Source organism: Nerophis ophidion, linkage group LG27 (genome assembly GCF_033978795.1).
Source record: "Nerophis ophidion isolate RoL-2023_Sa linkage group LG27, RoL_Noph_v1.0, whole genome shotgun sequence".
Lineage (NCBI taxonomy): Eukaryota > Metazoa > Chordata > Actinopteri > Syngnathiformes > Syngnathidae > Nerophis > Nerophis ophidion.
Genome location: NC_084637.1, coordinates 31822883 through 31841481, shown reverse-complemented (window position 1 = coordinate 31841481; position 18599 = coordinate 31822883). Strand labels below are relative to the sequence as shown.

The window sequence follows — 18599 nt, the reverse complement described above, 5'->3', positions numbered from 1 at the left end:
TTTACCATTCTGGTAAAATATTGGGCAGCATGGTGGTCCAGGGGTTAGTGCGTCTGTCTGCCTCATAATACAAAGGTCCTGAGTTCAACCCCGGACTCGGGATCTTTCTGTGTGGAGTTTGCATGTTCTCCCCGTGTCTTCGTGGGTTCCCTACGGGTACTCCGGCTTCCTCCCACCTCCAAAGACATGCACCTGGGGATAGGCCCCTCCCACCTCCCAAGACATGCACCTGGGGATAGGCCCCTCCCACCTCCAAAGACATGCACCTGGAGATAGGTTGATTGCTAACACTAAATGGTCCCTAGTGTGTGAATGTGAGTGGGAATGTTGTCTGTGTTGGCCCTGTGATGAGAAGGTGACTTGTCCAGGGTGTACACTGCCTTCCGCCCGATGCTGGCATCAAAATTCTAAAGTTAATGATTATTTGCAAAAAAAATGTTTTATCAGTTTGAACATCAAATATGTTGTCTTTGTAGCATATTCAACTGAATATGGGTTGAAAAGGATTTGCAAATCATTGTATTCTGTTTATATTTACATCTAACACAATTTCCCCAACTTATATAGAAACGGGGTTTGTGCTCCATCTTTTGTGTTTTGGCACCGTGCAATCTTGGATATGATGGAGAAAGGATCTTTTGGCCTTGTTTTTCCACAGAAGTAGTAGCCTGATGAAATTCCGGACACACACAGATGGCACAAAGCCGCCAAACCGAAAGCTGATAGCCAACGATTCGGCGGATTCAGTGAATGACTTTGTTTGGTTAGCTAACTTCGGTAATTGTCTGTTTTCTCTCTAGCCGAATCGGACAAAGCCTTGACTGGTGGAGAGGCTTCTTACTCTTTCCGGCAGGTACATGTGCAAACATGTGTGCGCTTACACAAAGAAGGAGTGCTGGCTGACGAGTCAAGGTGGTCAGTAATTACAAACAGATGTGAACCGTAAGACGGTTTCATGTCGGTAAAAGCAATCTATGACATACACAACGGAAATCTACAAAAAAGCGGAGCAGATTTTTCCACCTCGACTTTTGCGACAGGAACTCTGCGTAAGGTCATTCCAAAGGAGTGAAAAAAAAAAAACTGATCAAAGGCACAAAGAAAGAATTTCCCAAATGTTCCTCTGGTATCTGTTTCCACAATAATGGATCCCCTTCTGGGCCTCCAGTACCTGCCTGGAATATCGCAGCACACGCTGGTTTGCAATTGACTCTAAAAAGCTGGCAAGAAAAGACTATTTTGACCTGACCAGATGTGCAAGGTTTTTCCCCCCAAAACATGTCAGCTTATAAGGCAGTTTCATGATTTAGTTACAGTCAAACTACATTTTCCTAACCAGCTTAGTTTTTATTTATAAAAAAAAAATGCAAAGCAGTTTAGGTTGCATTCCTGTTCACAAGGCTATGTAAATAACTATAGAAACATACGTCAGGCTAATAGTTGTTGTAGGGCCCTAGTGGCTCCATGGTCCTTTTTAAAAAATGTAAAAATATGGGACACAAAATATATTTGTTTTAATGTGGTTTCCATCCATCATCTTCCGCTTATCGGAGGTCGGGTCGCGGGGGCAACAGCCTAAGCAGGGAAACCCAGACTTCCCTCTCTCCCCAGCCACTTCGTCTAGCTCTTCCCGGGGGATCCCGAGGCGTTCCCAGGCCATAGTCTTCCCAACGTGTCCTGGGTCTTCCCCGTGGCCTCCTACCGGTTGGACGTGCCCTAAACACCTCCCTAGGGAGGCGTTCCGGTGGCATCCTGACCAGATGCCTGAGCCACCTCATCTGGCTCCTCTCGATGCGGAGGAGCAGCAGCTTTACTTTGGGTTCCTCCCGGATGGCAGAGCTTCTCACCCTATCTCTAAGGGAGAGACCCGCCACCCGGCTGAGGAAACTCATTTGGGCCGCTTGTACCCGTGATCTTATCCTTTCAGTCATGACCCAAAGCTCATGACCATAGGTGAGGATGGGAACGTAGATCGACCGGTAAATTGAGAGCTTTGCCTTCCGGCTCAGCTCCTTCTTCACCGCAACGGATCGGTACAACGTCCGCATTACCATTCATGTGGTTTCTATAGGAGGAAAAACATGACACAAACCTTCCCAGTTGTTAGAAATCCCACTGTTTGTATTAAACATGCTTCACTGATGAGATTGTTTGTCCTATTAATTTTGGCTGTCCTTGAACTCACCGTAGATTGTAACGTAAGAGTTTGTTTACATGTATGACTTTCTCCGACGCTGCCACAGAAAAGCGTGTTTTATTCCACTCCTTTGTCTCATTTTGTCCTGCAAACTTTTTATGCTGTGCATGAATGCACACATGTGAGCTTTGTTGATGTTATTGACTTGTGTGGAGTGCTAATCAGGCGTATTTGGTCAGTGCATGACTGCAAGCTAACCGATGCTAACATGCTATTAAGGCTAGCTGTGTGTACATATTCCATCACTATGCCTCGTTTGTAGGTACATTTGATCTCATTTAATTTACTGAAGTTATGTCATCTGTGTATTTAATTCATATTTGCATGTCTCATGACACATTATCTGTATGTAATGTTGGCTGCATTTCTGATAGTTGTTTGTGTGCCATGTTGTTCCAGACCACAGTAAATTTTACCCAGCTTGCCAAAGAACGTTTTTTAAATGTTTTCCAATGTGTAGAATAAATATTACATTTCAACATTTCTGTCAACATAGATTTGCGCCAGCCTGCGACACAGTCATTTTGATAGTAGGCTATTATTTCTGATATAAACACTTATATTATGTGTTGCATTCATTATAAAACTTTTATAAGGCGTTTAATTTCATCAATATATTCAAGGTTTTTCTTTTCAGCTTTAAAACGTATTGGGAAAACAATTCTTAAATAAAAAAATTTGTGAAAAAACCTGAAATGTCAACTTTAGGTCACATACCCAGGTCTAAGTTTGTCATACCCACCGCTTGTCCTTCCCAATCTTACCCATAACCCTTTTTGGATCGAGTATGTTGAAAATGTGATTTACTGTATTAAAACAGTAAATTAAAAAAAATGGGACCTGCCATTATTGTATTGGTTGTCACCTTTTTTTTTCTCTGTATAAAGATGGAAATGGTAATAGCATCGTTTTCAAACCTCCTTATTTTCAAATGTTTTAATTTTATTTTGTATTGGCCAATACAGATATTGATCCGATACGATATCAGCAGGAATAGTACACACTTATTATGTAGTGTGGAATGCTTAGAAAAAGTTTGAACAAGTGAACAAGCGGGTCAAACTCGTTTCGCAAAATATTATTTTTATTAGCATATGCCTAAAATATCCACCGGGTCAAACTCGTCACGTCACGAGTGACACTTCACCTGTCATCATTTTCAAAATGGAGGAGGCTGATTTCAATCATTTGAAATCGCATAAAGGGAAGAAGATTAAGAGCTATTCAGTAAAATTTAAGGTCCAAGCTATTGAATATGCTAAAAAGAACAGTAAGCAGCTATGTTTTATTAATATACCGTAGCTGCGTGTGTCAAATATGAGTCATTAAATGACTCCCGCCTCCTGGTGGTAGAGGGCGCTAGTGATCCTTCTTGCGACTACTCGGCTGCAGAAGAAGTGACAACAAGCAGCGATCGTTTATTTTTTCCTCTCGCTTGCACTTTTAACATGAAGGATTACATATCTAAAATAAAACAGTTTTTTAAACTGGACTTTCAATCGAAGCAGGATGTAATACAGGAAGATCTCCATCGAGACAGAGGGACTTTTAAAACTGAAGAAAGATAAGGAAGACTTCTATAAACAAGTTATCGATGCTTTTGATCAGAAGGAGCTGCGCATGGACTTCATTTATAAGTAAAGGTAAGACCACAATAAAGTTTTTTTTTAATTAAATGTGCTTTTCATGATGGTATCCTTACATCACACTCAAATTTATAAGCGCAGGCCTAAATTTACCGCATACCTTTGGTAAACGCCGGAGTGAGAAGAGGTTTTAAATTAATTAGCGCCCCGGCGGCAATTCAAGGAAATACGGTATATATAAAAAAAAAACCCACTAACCTATTTATTATCAACCATCTGGAATGAACTAATGCTGTCCTTAACTAAGCTGAAGTTAAGTGGTAACTTAATCTGGAAAATTAATTAAGATGTTGATTATGGTTTCTGTCACGATCATAAAAAATATAATAATTGGGAAGAAAAAAAAAAAGATTAATGTGCATGCAAACTCCGGAGCAGAATATTAGTGAAATTGACATAGTTGTGAGTAAAATGTTATTGTGAAAATAATGCGTCCGATACTGCTTATTTATCCCTGACACACTTAAACACCCAGTCCTGAACTAAACAATATGGAGATGGCCACTTGAAACTACGAAGCTAAAGCTCACAAGAACAATCCATACACCCACAACACATCTCATCGACTTGTGTTGTTGTGAACGACATCATCGATATGTACCAACAGTGGTCACACTTGTAAGGTTTCTCTGTTTTCACAGCCTCAAATAGTCTCCTTACTCGCCAATCCGAGCACAACAGCACACTTCCTTCCTTCACAATAATAACGCGATGTGCCATCCCTGGTCCGACCGCGCTAACAAAATAAAGGTTTCAAAAAAGTTCCTTACACAAGAATAATTAACTTACACAATTATCATGCTTTGACCTAAAATACTGGTCAAAATTGTCCAAAAATATATTGCATCAATAAATGTGATGTTTCTTTTTAAATTACTAACATTTTATTATTTATATTGGGGCGGCATAGCTCGGTTGGTAGAGTGGCCGTGCCGGCAACTTGAGGGTTGCAGGTTCGATTCCCGCTTACGCCATCCTAGTCACTGCCGTTGTGTCCTTGGGCAAGACACTTTACCCACCTGCTCCCAGTGCCACCCACACTGGTTTAAACATAACTTAGATATTGGGTTTCACTATGTAAAGCGCTTTGAGTCACTAGAGAAAAGCGCTATATAAATATAATTCACTTAAATGATCAATGGGTTGTACTTGTATAGCGCTTTTCTACCTTCAAGGTACTCAAAGCGCTTTGACACTACTTCCACATTCACACACACATTCACACACTGATGGAGGGAGCTGCCATGCAAGGCGCTAACCAGCACCCATCAGGAGCAAGGGTGAAGTGTCTTGCTCAGGACACAACGGACGTGACGAGGTTGGTACTAGGTGGGGATTGAATCAGGGACCCTCGGGTTGCGCACGGCCACTCTCCCACTGCGCCACGCCGTCTATCTATTTTGATACTGTTTTTATATTTATTTATTTTTTGGTTTTGTATTCAGTCATTGGCGGAGCTATGGATACTATTTGAATATTGTTTTTAATATTCTTGTGCAACACTTTGGAAACATTTATGTTGTTTGAATGTGCTTTACAAATAAAGTGGATGTAATCGCAAAATTATGTTAACTTAAATATCGTTTAATTGTGCAAAAATATAGTATCAAACATTCAAACCATTTTTAAATAAAAATACTAATAGTTATTTCACAACAAGTTATCCATCAAATTGTGCAATGTTAAAGTAGCGATAGATTTCATGGTAAAATTGTGAAATGTACTGTGGTTTTTACAGCCTTTTTCTCTAAATGAAAAAAACAGTACTTTTTTTTACTGTAATAGTGAAGTGAAGTGAATTATATTTATATAGCGCTTTTCTCTAGTGACTCAAAGCGCTTTACATAGTGAAACCCAATATCTAAGTTACATTTAAACCAGTGTGGGTGGCACTGGGAGCAGGTGGGTAAAGTGTCTTGCTCAAGGACACAACGCCATTGACTAGGATGGCGGAAGCGGGAATCGAACCTGCAACCCTCAAGTTGCTGGCACGGCCACTCTACCAACCGAGCTAAACCGCCCCGTAATAAATGTTGGTGCAGGCATTTACAGTAATACACCGAAACATCTGCGGTTGTTGATTTGCGTTTTGAAAAAAATGGCAGCTCAGGTGCCAAAATGTTACTGTAAAATTGCATTTTTATCTATTTACAGTAAAAAAAAAACTAATGTCACTATAACATTTTATTTGACACAAAAGCACACACTATGGTGGTAAAATAAGTGTAAAAGGTGTATAACAGAAATAAAACATAAAAACTTAATTTTATTGTTTTAATATTGCTATTGTTTGAATGTATTGTTACTACTATTATTATTGTTATTTTACTTTTTGTGATGTATTTGTTACTAATGCATGTCCTTTTTTAAACTATTTAAAGTTTAGTTTTTGTGACACGATACATAGTCATGTTTTCAAAATAATGAATAATCATTTTATAAATCGTGATACAATTTCCATCACAATAATTGTGATTATTACTTTTGCCATAATCGTCCAGCCCAAGAAGTAATTTTTTTTCAGCAACACCCAAATAGTCATAATATTTCTTTTGGTTTTCATTAGAATAACTTGCTCATGATGCAGTAAGTTGACTGCTGTGGACATGTTTGTTACTGGAGGGGACTTTATTGTACTCTTCTGCCTTGAAAACCTTGTATCCAAAAGTAATATGCAACTATAATAAATTATTACTTCTTTATATTGACACACGTGGTGCTTAAGACTGGAATTTTGTTCAATTAAGGACACTTTTGTATCTCTAGCTTGAGTGCTTAGCTGCTTGCTCTTAGTAGCCTATAGCCTAAAATAGATGGATAAAATAGATCGGAGCGTTGATATCGGTAATTTTAGATGCAAGCCAGTATCATTGGCCTTGTGGGTAGAGTGTCCGCCCTGAGATCAGTAGGTCGTGAGTTTTATCCCAGGCCGAGTTATACCAAAGACTATAAAAATGGGATCCATTACCTCCCTGCTTGGCACTCAGCATCAAGGGTTGGAATTGGGGGTTAAATCACCAAAATGATTCCCGGGCGCGGCCACCGCTGCTGCTCGCTGCTCCCCTGTCGGGATTGGTCGAATGCAGAGAATAATTTCACCGCACCTAGTGTGTGAGTGACAATCATTGGCACTTTAACTTATCCATTACTTGAGTTTATTTGCTTATAGCAAACAGATTATAATAGCAAGTCTTGAGAATCTAGTAACATGTTCCGAAGGACATTTGATCCTGGTTAGCCTTAAGTGCTAAAATCTGCTTTGTGCCACCCGATACTGTTTTTGTTTCATCGGTTTAATTTTTCGAAGTGAATAAAACTGATTTAAATTCATTTAAACAGATTGCCTAAACGCCAGGGGTGTAACAGAACACAAATATTTCGGTTCGGTACATACCTCAGTTTAGAGGTCACAATTCGGTTCATTTTCGGTACAGTAAGAAAACAAAATATACATTTTTTGGTTATTTATTTACCAAATTTGTAAACAGTGGCAAGGGTTAATGTGGTCAACATACCGTATATAAAATAAGAACTAAATAAGATAAGGCTCAGAATGGTTTCTTAACAAAACCTTTCTACATATAAAGTGCTTTTTTGATTGATTGATTAGGACTTTTACTAGTAGACTGCACGGTACAGTACATATTCGTTACAATTGACCACTAAATGCTAACACCCCAATAAGTTTTTCAACTTGTTTAAGTTCATCAACACCCCTCAGCCTGGCTAACTTGGCAGTAAGAAGATAAATGGGCTTATTGTTCTTCCACCATAGAAGTGAGTCAAATCTAGTTTTTAATGCAATACAGTGGTGACACTTCAAAGGAGTTAGCATGTTTGATGTGTTGGCAGAAGCATACCCCACTGCTGCTCAACAATGTCGGCAAACATCCGTCCTCCATTGTTGTATCGCACCGCACAGCCAAAGTATTCCCAAACGGTAGATCTTAATGAGGCAGGAGGGTCTTCCAGCTCTGGCTTTTGCATGTTGTCCTAGCCCGGTCGATGCTAGCCTGCCGTGGATTGTGCCTCGCTCTGCATTATATACACAACCTGCGGTGCGCTACCTAATATGTCCGTGGAGAAACTCAATCGGTACACCTCCGAGCCGAACCAAAACCCCCGTACCGAAACAGTTCAATACAAATACAAGTACCGTTACACCCCTACTAAACACACAATCATACAAAAAGTACAGTACATATTCTTTACAATTGACCACTGAATGGTAACACCCCAATAAGTTTTTCAACTTGTTTAAGTTGGTCCACGGGGTCCATGTTCATCGACACCCCCCAGCCTGGCTAACTTGGCAGTAAAAAGATAAATGGGCTTATTGTTCTTCCACCATAGAAGTGAGTCAAATCTAGTTTTTAATGCAATACACTGGTGACACTTCAAAGGAGTTAGCATGTTTGATGTGTTGGCAGAAGCATACCCTACTGCTGCTCAACAATGTCGGCAAACATCCGTCCTCCATTGTTGTATCGCACCGCACATCCAACGTGTTCCCAAACGGTAGATCTTAATGAGGCAGGAGGGTCTTCCAGCTCTGGCTTTTGCATGTTGTCCTAGCCCGGTCGATGCTAGCCTGCCGTGGGTTGTGCCTCGCTCTGCATTATATTCACAACCTGCGGTGCGCTACCTAATATGTCCGTGTAGAAACTCAATCGGTACACCTCCGAGCTGAACCAAAACCCCCGTACCGAAACGGTTCAATACAAATACAAGTACCGTTACACCCCTACTAAACACACAATCATACAAAAAGTACAGTACATATTCTTTACAATTGACCACTAAATGGTAACACCCCAATAAGATTTTCAACTTGTTTAAGTTGGTCCACGGGGTCCATGTTCATCGACACCCCCCAGCCTGGCTAACTTGGCAGTAAGAAGATAAATGGGCTTATTGTTCTTCCACCATAGAAGTGAGTCAAAATCTCCTCCGAGCCGAACCAAAACTCCCGTACCGAAACGGTTCAATACAAATACAAGTACCGTTACACCCCTACTAAACACACATACACAATCATACAAAAAACGATTTTAATGCCACCAAGCACCAAGACCGGAGGTATTGTCTTGATCTGTACTTATAAGGTGAGTTTGTTAGCAGGGTCATGCTAAACCAACACAATAATTTCCATGAAATAGAGCTTAAGAAATGTACAGAGAAAGAACCTATTACAAATCGAGATATGTTTTTAGCACTGAACAGTGCTGAATTGTGGACACATTATTTTTATTACACCATCACACACACACACACACACACACACACACACACACACACACACACACACACACACACACACACACACACACACACACACACACACACTCTCTCTCTCTGATACAATGAATACATTGCATTCAATAGTATTGAATACATCCTGCTCCAGGCACAGATGACATTACTGATGTCGGTCACTTATGGAACAATTGAGTGGATTTGTGTGTGCGTGTGGTGTTTATGAAGGGTTACTGTATATACGGTGTGTCACTACCAATAAGTCAAGGACAGTGGTGTGCTATTTAGGACATACTGATTCAATTTGGTCCGAATGAGAGACCCTCGGATCGAGAATAATGTATGCAGGGCATCATAGCAACAAGTGCCCACCGCCTGTGTGTGGCAGATGTGTTGCCATAGCAATATTTCTTTCCCTCCCTGGCCGTTTAGACCGTCTCTGTATCGCCACGGAAACAAGCATATTCTTTCGTCCCTTTTGTCTGAAAATAGAACGTGCAATTATATGCACTTCATATGCCCGAGCGGCATTAGTCACCTGACTGGGACCATTTAGTCAACACTGCACTTTTTCCACTTGGCCGACTGTCAGCGGCCTGTGCAAAACAGGAACGAGTGCTGAAAAGCAACCTAAATTGTGATAAACAGACACGTTCAGGGTGGCTCTGACGCTTAGCAACCTTGTGTTTGGGAGGGCAACACTGGGACTGGATAGATGGAGACATTTTGGTGAGCATCGAGATGATATAAGTATGGTTCTCTATCTAAATACAGACATATGGAGGGTCAGTGTCACGGTTACTTACGCAGGGTTGACAGTTGGCGTGATCCCAGGATGCAGGTGGAAGGTTGGTTTATTTGGTACAAAGACAGGGAAGCACCGGCGTGGCTGCAGCAGTAGACCACGGTTTAGCAAAACTGTGACAAAAGAAGAAGGCAAAGCATAGCAAGGTCAGGCAAGTTAAGGTAGACAAACATGCAAGAAGGCACAACAAGATCAATGGAACGAGCAAGAAAGGCGACACTGGCAGATAAACCATCCTGACTGCCAGTCAGAGACAGGTGAACCTGCTAATTGTCAACCAGAAATAGGTGAGGAGATCAGACAAGTAACATCAAAGAAAGATAGACCAAAAACAGGAACCAAAATAAGAGGACTGGACAGGAAGAACGACCAAACACAGGAAAAATAACAAACGTACAAAAGAGGATCGTGAAAATCAGGGTCTTGTAGCTTTTTCTGACTGTAGCATTGCGATTTAGGAACCCCTCTATTCGCAAACTTTTAAGTTTAGGATTTTCAAAACTATGCCTCTGTGTGGAAGCTTTACAGCAAGGTTAAGATTTTAGTTTTTATTGTATCAACTTGGTGTTTGGGAACGCCAAAGGGAATTTTGCGCGTGAGGACATATTGACAGTTTAGATTGCCGATGATAATGAAGATTGTTGATCCATTACCCTTTGTTCGATATTATATACACACATATATACATATATATATATATATGCCCTGCGATGAGGTAGCGACTTGTCCAGGGTGTACGCCGCCTTCCGCCCGATTGTAGCTGAGATAGGCACCAGCGCCCCCTGCGACCCCAAAGGGAATAGAAAGAGCTGCAGACAGCCAAATTTTAGAACTGTCTGTATTACTTTATTTATAATAAATACAACTATTATCATCATTTACTCTAATATATACACACACAAATATACATATACTGTGTATATATATATATATATATATATATATATATATATATATATATATATATATATATATATATATATATATATATATATATATATATATATATATACATATATGTACATACATACACACATATACATATATATGTATATATACATATATAAATACATATACACACATACATATACACATAAATATATATACTATTATTGTCATTTACTCTAATATATACACATATATACACACACAAATATACATATATATATATATACATATATATATATATATATATACATATATATTTATACATACATACAAATACACATATATATGCATATATACATACATACATACATATATACACATACATATACACATATATATACATACATATACACAAAAATATACATATACACATACATACATACGTATGCATACATATATACATACTTATACATACATATAAGCATACATATACATGTATGCATCCATATTTATATATGCATACATATATACAGTACATAAACATACATGTATATACAAAGTTTCTCCTTAATGTAATTAAATGTGGCAGAATGCCTATTTCACTAAAATTAGGACTTTTGTCAAGGCGAGACACAATTAGTCATGTTTACATTGTTTCTTCTTAAAAAACTCTGCTTTACTATACAAACTTTTTGATATACAAACCATGTTCAACGGCCAATTAAGTCTATTGATTGAGGTCCCACTGTACTTGCTTTCTTTTTCCTCCCTTTGTCATCTTGCTTTTCATTTGTATTGTCCATCCATCCATCCATTTTCTACGCTATTAATATTATTATGGCTTTTAGGCGTGACTGTAGTTTTACTTGAAGTATTTCAGTGCAGTGCCAACACTCTTGCTTTTGGACCCTACTCAATGTGCAGTGAAGTCACAAGTGCTCTCACAAGTGCTTCCAAAAAAAAGTGACTCACAAAAGCACACACGCAAACGCACACACACACACACACACACACACACACACACACACACACACACACACACACACACACACACACACACACACATTTAGCCTTTGTGCCAGTTTATGACTGACTATATGCACTTACTCTTAGGATCCTAAAGGGACCCGCCCATAAAAGTGTTAGAGGTCAGCAATAAATGTAATCTTTATTACATGTGTGAGGAACACATGCAATGCCCCTTCTAGGCCGTAGGGTTGGAAAGGGTAACAGTTGGAAAAGGTAAATAAAAGGGCCTCTCCTCGGACTAACTGGTTTCTGCACAGCAGGATTCCTGATAGGGATGGATGTTTGTGTTGTCACCGGTCAACCTCGGAGAACTATGGTTTGCTAACATACTAATTGGTAGGGGTGTAACGGTACGTGTATTTGTATTGAACCATTTCGGTACGGGGGTTTCGGTTCGGTACGGGGGTGTACCGAACGAGTTTCAAAGCTAAAGTCTTAACAAGCTGCTTTGCTTCTTCTGCCTCTGTCTCAGCACCCAGCATTGTCCCACCCACACAACCATCTGATTGGTTACATATATATCGGTAACAGCCAATCAGCAGTGCGTATTCAGAGCGCATGTAGTAAATGCTTCAGCGTCGAGCAGATAAGCATAAGGCAGCGTACTCTCCTCAAATGATAATAAACACCTCCAAGTCAACTACTACTAACATTACTATGAACCCGTTGACTTTCTAGAAACTTAAACTGCAGCTCAGCTCGCTCGCAGTTCTGGCTTGAGGTGAAGGCTAATTAGCTTTTAGCATAACGTTAGCTCATTTTGCGGTGTGTGTGTTTTACATATACACATAAATATATATACTATTATTGTCATTTACTCTAATATATACACATATATACACACACACAAATATACATATATATATTTGTATATGTATATACATATATACATACATATAAATACACATATATATGCATATATACACACATACAAATATACATACATATGTATATATACATATATACATACATACATACATACATACATATGTATATATACATATATACATACATACATACATACATACATATGTATATATACATATATACATACATACATACATATGTATATATACATATATACATACATACATACATATGTATATATACATATATACATACATACATACATATGTATATATACATATATACATACATACATACATATGTATATATACATATATACATACATACATACATATATATACATATATACATACATACATATATACATACATACATACATACATATACATATATACATATATATACATATATACATACATACATACATATGTATATATACATACATACATACATATGTATATATACATATATACATACATATGTATATATACATATATACATACATATGTATATATACATATATACATACATACATACATACATACATACATACATACATACATACACATATACACATATATACATACGTATGCATACATATATACATACATATGTATACGTATGTATATATGTATGTATACGTATGTATATATGTATATATACGTATGTATATATGTATATATACGTATGTATATATGTATATATACATATGTATGTATACGTATGTATATATGTATGTATACGTATATACATACGTATACATACATATGTATATATACATATATACATACGTATACATACATATGTATATATACATATATACATACGTATGCATACATATATACATACGTATACATACATATATACATATGTATACATACATACGTATACATACATATAAACATACGTATACTTACATATAAACATACATATACATATATGCATACATACGTATACATACATATAAACATACGTATACATACATACGTATACATACATATAAACATACGTATACTTACATATAAACATACATATACATGTATGCATACATATTTATATATGCATACATATATACAGTACATAAACATACATGTATATACAAGGTTTCTCCTTAATGTAATTGAATGTGGCAGAACGCTTATTTAAAATTAGGACTTTTGTCAAGGCGAGACACAATTAGTCATGTTTACATTGTTCTTTCTAGAAACTTAAACTGCAGCTCAGCTCGCTCGCAGTTCTGGCTTGAGGTGAAGGCTAATTAGCTTTTAGCATAACGTTAGCTCATTTTGCGGTGTGTGTTTTACAGACAGAAAAGTTTTGAATGGCAGGGTCCCTGCTACCACATGTTGATAAAAATATAACATTTACATAATAAAAATCAACTTAAAATTAAGCACGATGAGTTGACTTGAAACTGTTTAATGTTGCACTTTTTATATGTAGAAGAAAAGTTTTGTAATTTTATTTAATCTGAGCAACATTTTGAGGCAGTTTAGTGTTGATTAACGTGGGCAGAATTATTAGTGTTCCCAATGTTAAAAGGATGAAGCCATTGTTTACAAATTTGGTAGATAAATGACCCCAAAATTTATATATTGTTTTCTTACTGCAGTGGTTCTCAAATGGGGGAACGCGTACCCCTGGGGGTAATTGAAGGTATGCCAAGGGGTACGTGAGATTTTTTTTTTAATATATTCTAAAAATACCAACAATTAAGAAATCCTTTACAAATATATTTATTGAATAATACTTCAACAAAATATGAATGTAAGTTCATAAACAATGAAAAGAAATGCAACAATACAATATTCAGTGTTGACAGCTAGATTTTTTGTGGACATGTTCCATAAATATTGATGTTAAAGATTTCTTTTTTTGTGAAGAAATGTCGTAGCTGATAGGCACCAGCGACCCCAAAGGGAATAAGCGGTAGAAATGGATGGATGGATGTTTAGAAAGAAGTTGATGCATCCAGATGGATCTCTATTACAATCCCCAAAGAGGGCACTTTAAGTTGATTACTTCTATGTGTAGAAATCCCCCATCCATCCATTTCCTACCGCTTATTCCCTTTTTGGGGTCGCGGGGGGCGCTGGCGCCTATCTCAGCTACAATCGGGCGGAAGGCAGGGTACACCCTGGACAAGTCGCCACCTCATCACAGGGCCAACACAGATAGACAACATTCACACACTAGGGCCAATTTAGTGTTGCCAATCAACCTATCCACAGGTGCATGTCTTTGGAAGTGGGAGGAAGCCGGAGTACCCGGAGGGAACCCACGCATTCACGGGGAGAACATGCAAACTCCACACAGAAAGATCCCGAGCCTGGATTTGAACCCAGGACTGCAGGTACTTTGTATTGTGAGGCAGACGCACTAACCCCTCTGCCACCGTGAAGCCCCTGTGTAGAAATCTTTATTTATAATTGAATCACTTGTTTGTTTTCAACAAGTTTTTAGTTGTTTTTATATATTTTTTTCCAAATAGTTCAAGAAAGACCACTACAAATGAGCAATATTTTGCACTGTTATAGAATGTAATAAATCAGAAACTGATGACATAGTGCTGTATATTACTTCTTTATCTATTTTTTCAAACAAAGATGTTGCTCTGATTAGTGGGTACTCGAATTAAACAAAATGTTCAGAGCGGGTACATCACTGAAAAAAGGTTGAGAACCACTGTTGTAGAGGACGTTAAAGGCAGCCTTCAATAATGTCGGTCGGGTGGAAATTGGGAAAAATTTGGGAGAATGGTTGCACCGGTAGATTGTCTGGGAGGTGCACTGAAAATCAGGAGTCTCCCAGAAAAATGGTGAGGCTTGACCAGTTTGTTGCTAGGGCGGGAAAACCATTCATAGAAAGTGAATTCATTAAACAGTGCATGTTAGATTTTTTAAGAAATCTTTTCTTGCGGCCCAGCCTCACCCAGTTTCAGAACCACTAGTCTAGCGAAAATGAACAGACTTCTAAACCAAGGTACGTACTGAACCGAAATGTTTGTGTACCGTTACACCCCAACTAATTGTTGATCAGACGAAATTTTGCAATTGCTGCTGGACTATGGGAATGTAGAGCTGTGTGCTGGCATCCAAAAACCAAGTCCTTCACTTAGCAGCTGTAAGAACCTAAGCGTCCAAGGGGGATTGCTGTAAGGTTACAGCAGTGTGAGTCATCACATTCGATTCTCTGCAGCAGCCAGGTGTGCTCTGCAGTTTCTTCTTGTCTAAATTGTCTTGAACTGTCTTGTATTTGTGGGAGCACTGAGACTCGGGTGGCTTCCATGAGTCATCCCACTCTCTGATCATAAATTCCTCCGCGTCCACTGAGAGACGTGGTAATGCGGAGGTCGGGAAGAACCACCAATTACTGTAATAATGCCTTATCCAGCTTTGACTTCCAGCCTTCCGTGTGTCTGCATCATCTTTGTTTTGGTTCCAGGTCTAGCAGGCAGTAACCAACGTGACTGATTACCAATGTTTTGTCCCCACGCCGACCTCAGGGTGACTTCACCTGGAACAGCTTGTCCGGCCAGAGTGTACGCTTGAATCCGGTTGCCATTCAGAGCCTATCGGAACTGGAGAGAGCCCGACTCCAGGAAGTGGCCTACGCCCGTTTGCATCAGGACTATGACGTTGGATGTCAGATAACTTTGCCAAAAGGTGAGATCACGTGTCATTCGCCACACTTTAAGTCACATATATAACTTTTACTAGGTGGTATTTTTTTTAAACTTTTTGGATTTTCCAGTACTCTAATCTTACTTTTGAGTTGAATCATATTCAATAACTACACCTAACTTACTGACCATTGTTGATTTATTTACAAACCCTGTTTCCATATGAGTTGGGAAATTGTGTTAGATGTAAATATAAACAGAATACAATGATTTGCAAATCGTTTTCAACCCATATTCAATTGAATGCACTACAAAAACAAGATATTTGATGTTCAATCAATCAATCAATGTTTATTTATATAGCCCCAAATCACAAATGTCTCAAAGGACTGCACAAATCATTACGACTACAACATCCTCGGAAGAACCCACAAAAGGGCAAGGAAAACTCACACCCGGTGGGCAGGGAGAATTCACATCCAGTGGGACACCAGTGACAATGCTGACTATGAGAAACCTTGGAGAGGACCTCAGATGTGGGCAACCCCCCCCCCTCTAGGGGACCGAAAGCAATGGATGTCGAGCGGGTCTAACATGATACTGTGAAAGTTCAATCCATAGTGGCTCCAAAACAGCCGCGAGAGTTCAGACTTATAAACTTTATATTTTTTTTGCAAATAATAATTAACTTAGAATTTCATGGCTGCAACACGTGCCAAAGTAGTTGGGAAAGGGCATGTTCACCACCTTTTCTTTTAACAACCCTTTGGGAACTGAAGAAAATAATTGTTGAAGCTTTAAAAGTGGAATTCTGTCCCATTCTTGTTTTATGTAGAGCTTCAGTCGTTCAACAGTCCGGGGTCTCCGCTGTCGTATTTTACGCTTCATAATGCGCCACACATTTTCGATGGGACTGCAGTCGAGCCAGGAAAGTACGCGCACTCTTTTACTAAGAAGCCACACTGTTGTAACACGTGGCAAGGCATTGTCTTGCTGAAATAAGCAGGGGCGTCCATGATAACGTTGCTTGGATGACAACAAATGCTGTTCCTTTCAGCATTAATGGTGCCTTCACAGATGTGTAAGTTACCCATGCCTTGGGCACTAATACACCCCCATACCATCACAGATGCTGGCTTTTGAACTTTGCGCCAATCGGAATGGTTATTTTCCTCTTTGTTCTGGAGGACACCACGTCCTCTGTTTCCAAATATAATTTGAAATGTGGACTCGTCAGACCACAGAACACTTTTCCACTTTGCATCAGTCCATCTTTGGTGAGCTCGGGCCCAGCCAAGCCGGCAGCGTTTCAGGGTGTTGTTGATAAATGGGTTTGGCTTTGCATAGTAGCGTTTCAACTTGCACTTACAGATGTAGCGACCAACTGTATTTACTGACAGTAGTTTTATGAAGTGTTCCTGAGCCCATGTGGTGATATCCTTTACACACTGATGTTTTTTTATTCAGTACCGCCTGAGGGATCAAAGGTCTGTAATATAATCGCTTACGTGCAGTGATTTGTCCAGATTCTCTGAACCTGTTTACGGACCGTAGACGGTCAAATTCCTAAATTCCTTGCAATAGCTCGTTGAGAAATGTTCTAAAATTGTTCGACAATTTGCTTACAAAGTGGTGACCCTCACCCCATCCTTGTTTGTGAATTACTTAGCATTACATGGAAGCTGTTTTTATACCCAATCATGGCACCCACCTGTTCCCAATTAGCCTGCACACCTGTGGGATGGTTCAAATAAGTGTTTAATGAGCATTTCTCAACTTTATCAGTATTTATTGCCACCTTTCCCAACTTCTTTGTCACGTGTTGCTGGCATCAAATTCTAAAGTTAATGATTATTTGCAAAAAATCAGTTTGAATATCAAATATGTTGTCTTTGTGGCATATTCAACTGAATATGGGTTGAAAATGCTTTGCAAATTATTGCATTCTGTTTATATTTAAATATAACACAATTTCCCAACTCATATGGAAACAGGGTTTATATTATAAAAAATTATGAAGCAAAAAATGTGTTTTTATCAACTGTTTTCCCTCAAACACAAATTTTGGCTATACATTGTGGTTAACCCGATTACACTGTAACCGAACAAACTAATCCACAAATCACCGGCTTACTAAAAAAAATTATATTTACATATAACACAATTTCCCAACTCATTTGTATTATAAAAAATTATGTAGCAGAAAATGTGTTTTTATCAACTGTTTTCCCTCAAACACACATTTTGGTTATACATTGTGGTCAACCCGATTACACTGTAATCGAACAA

General features: G+C 38.6%; 2 protein-coding genes across 4 annotated transcripts in view; one reads left to right on the top strand and one right to left on the bottom strand.

Moving 5' to 3' along the window:
- LOC133544529 (male-specific lethal 3 homolog) overlaps positions 1 to 10033 on the bottom strand; it is a 256717-nt gene extending 246684 nt beyond the window's left edge. The window contains exon 1 of the mRNA XM_061889965.1: positions 9906 to 10033. The gene's annotated coding sequence lies outside the window, so the exon portion shown is untranslated. The remainder of the gene's footprint in view (positions 1 to 9905) is intronic.
- LOC133544528 (rho GTPase-activating protein 6-like) overlaps positions 1 to 18599 on the top strand; it is a 194760-nt gene that overhangs the window by 128715 nt on the left and 47446 nt on the right. For all 3 annotated transcript variants that reach the window (XM_061889961.1, XM_061889960.1, XM_061889963.1), the window contains exon 2: positions 16194 to 16353. In XM_061889961.1, the coding sequence (XP_061745945.1) occupies positions 16194 to 16353 (160 nt within the window). The remainder of the gene's footprint in view (positions 1 to 16193; positions 16354 to 18599) is intronic.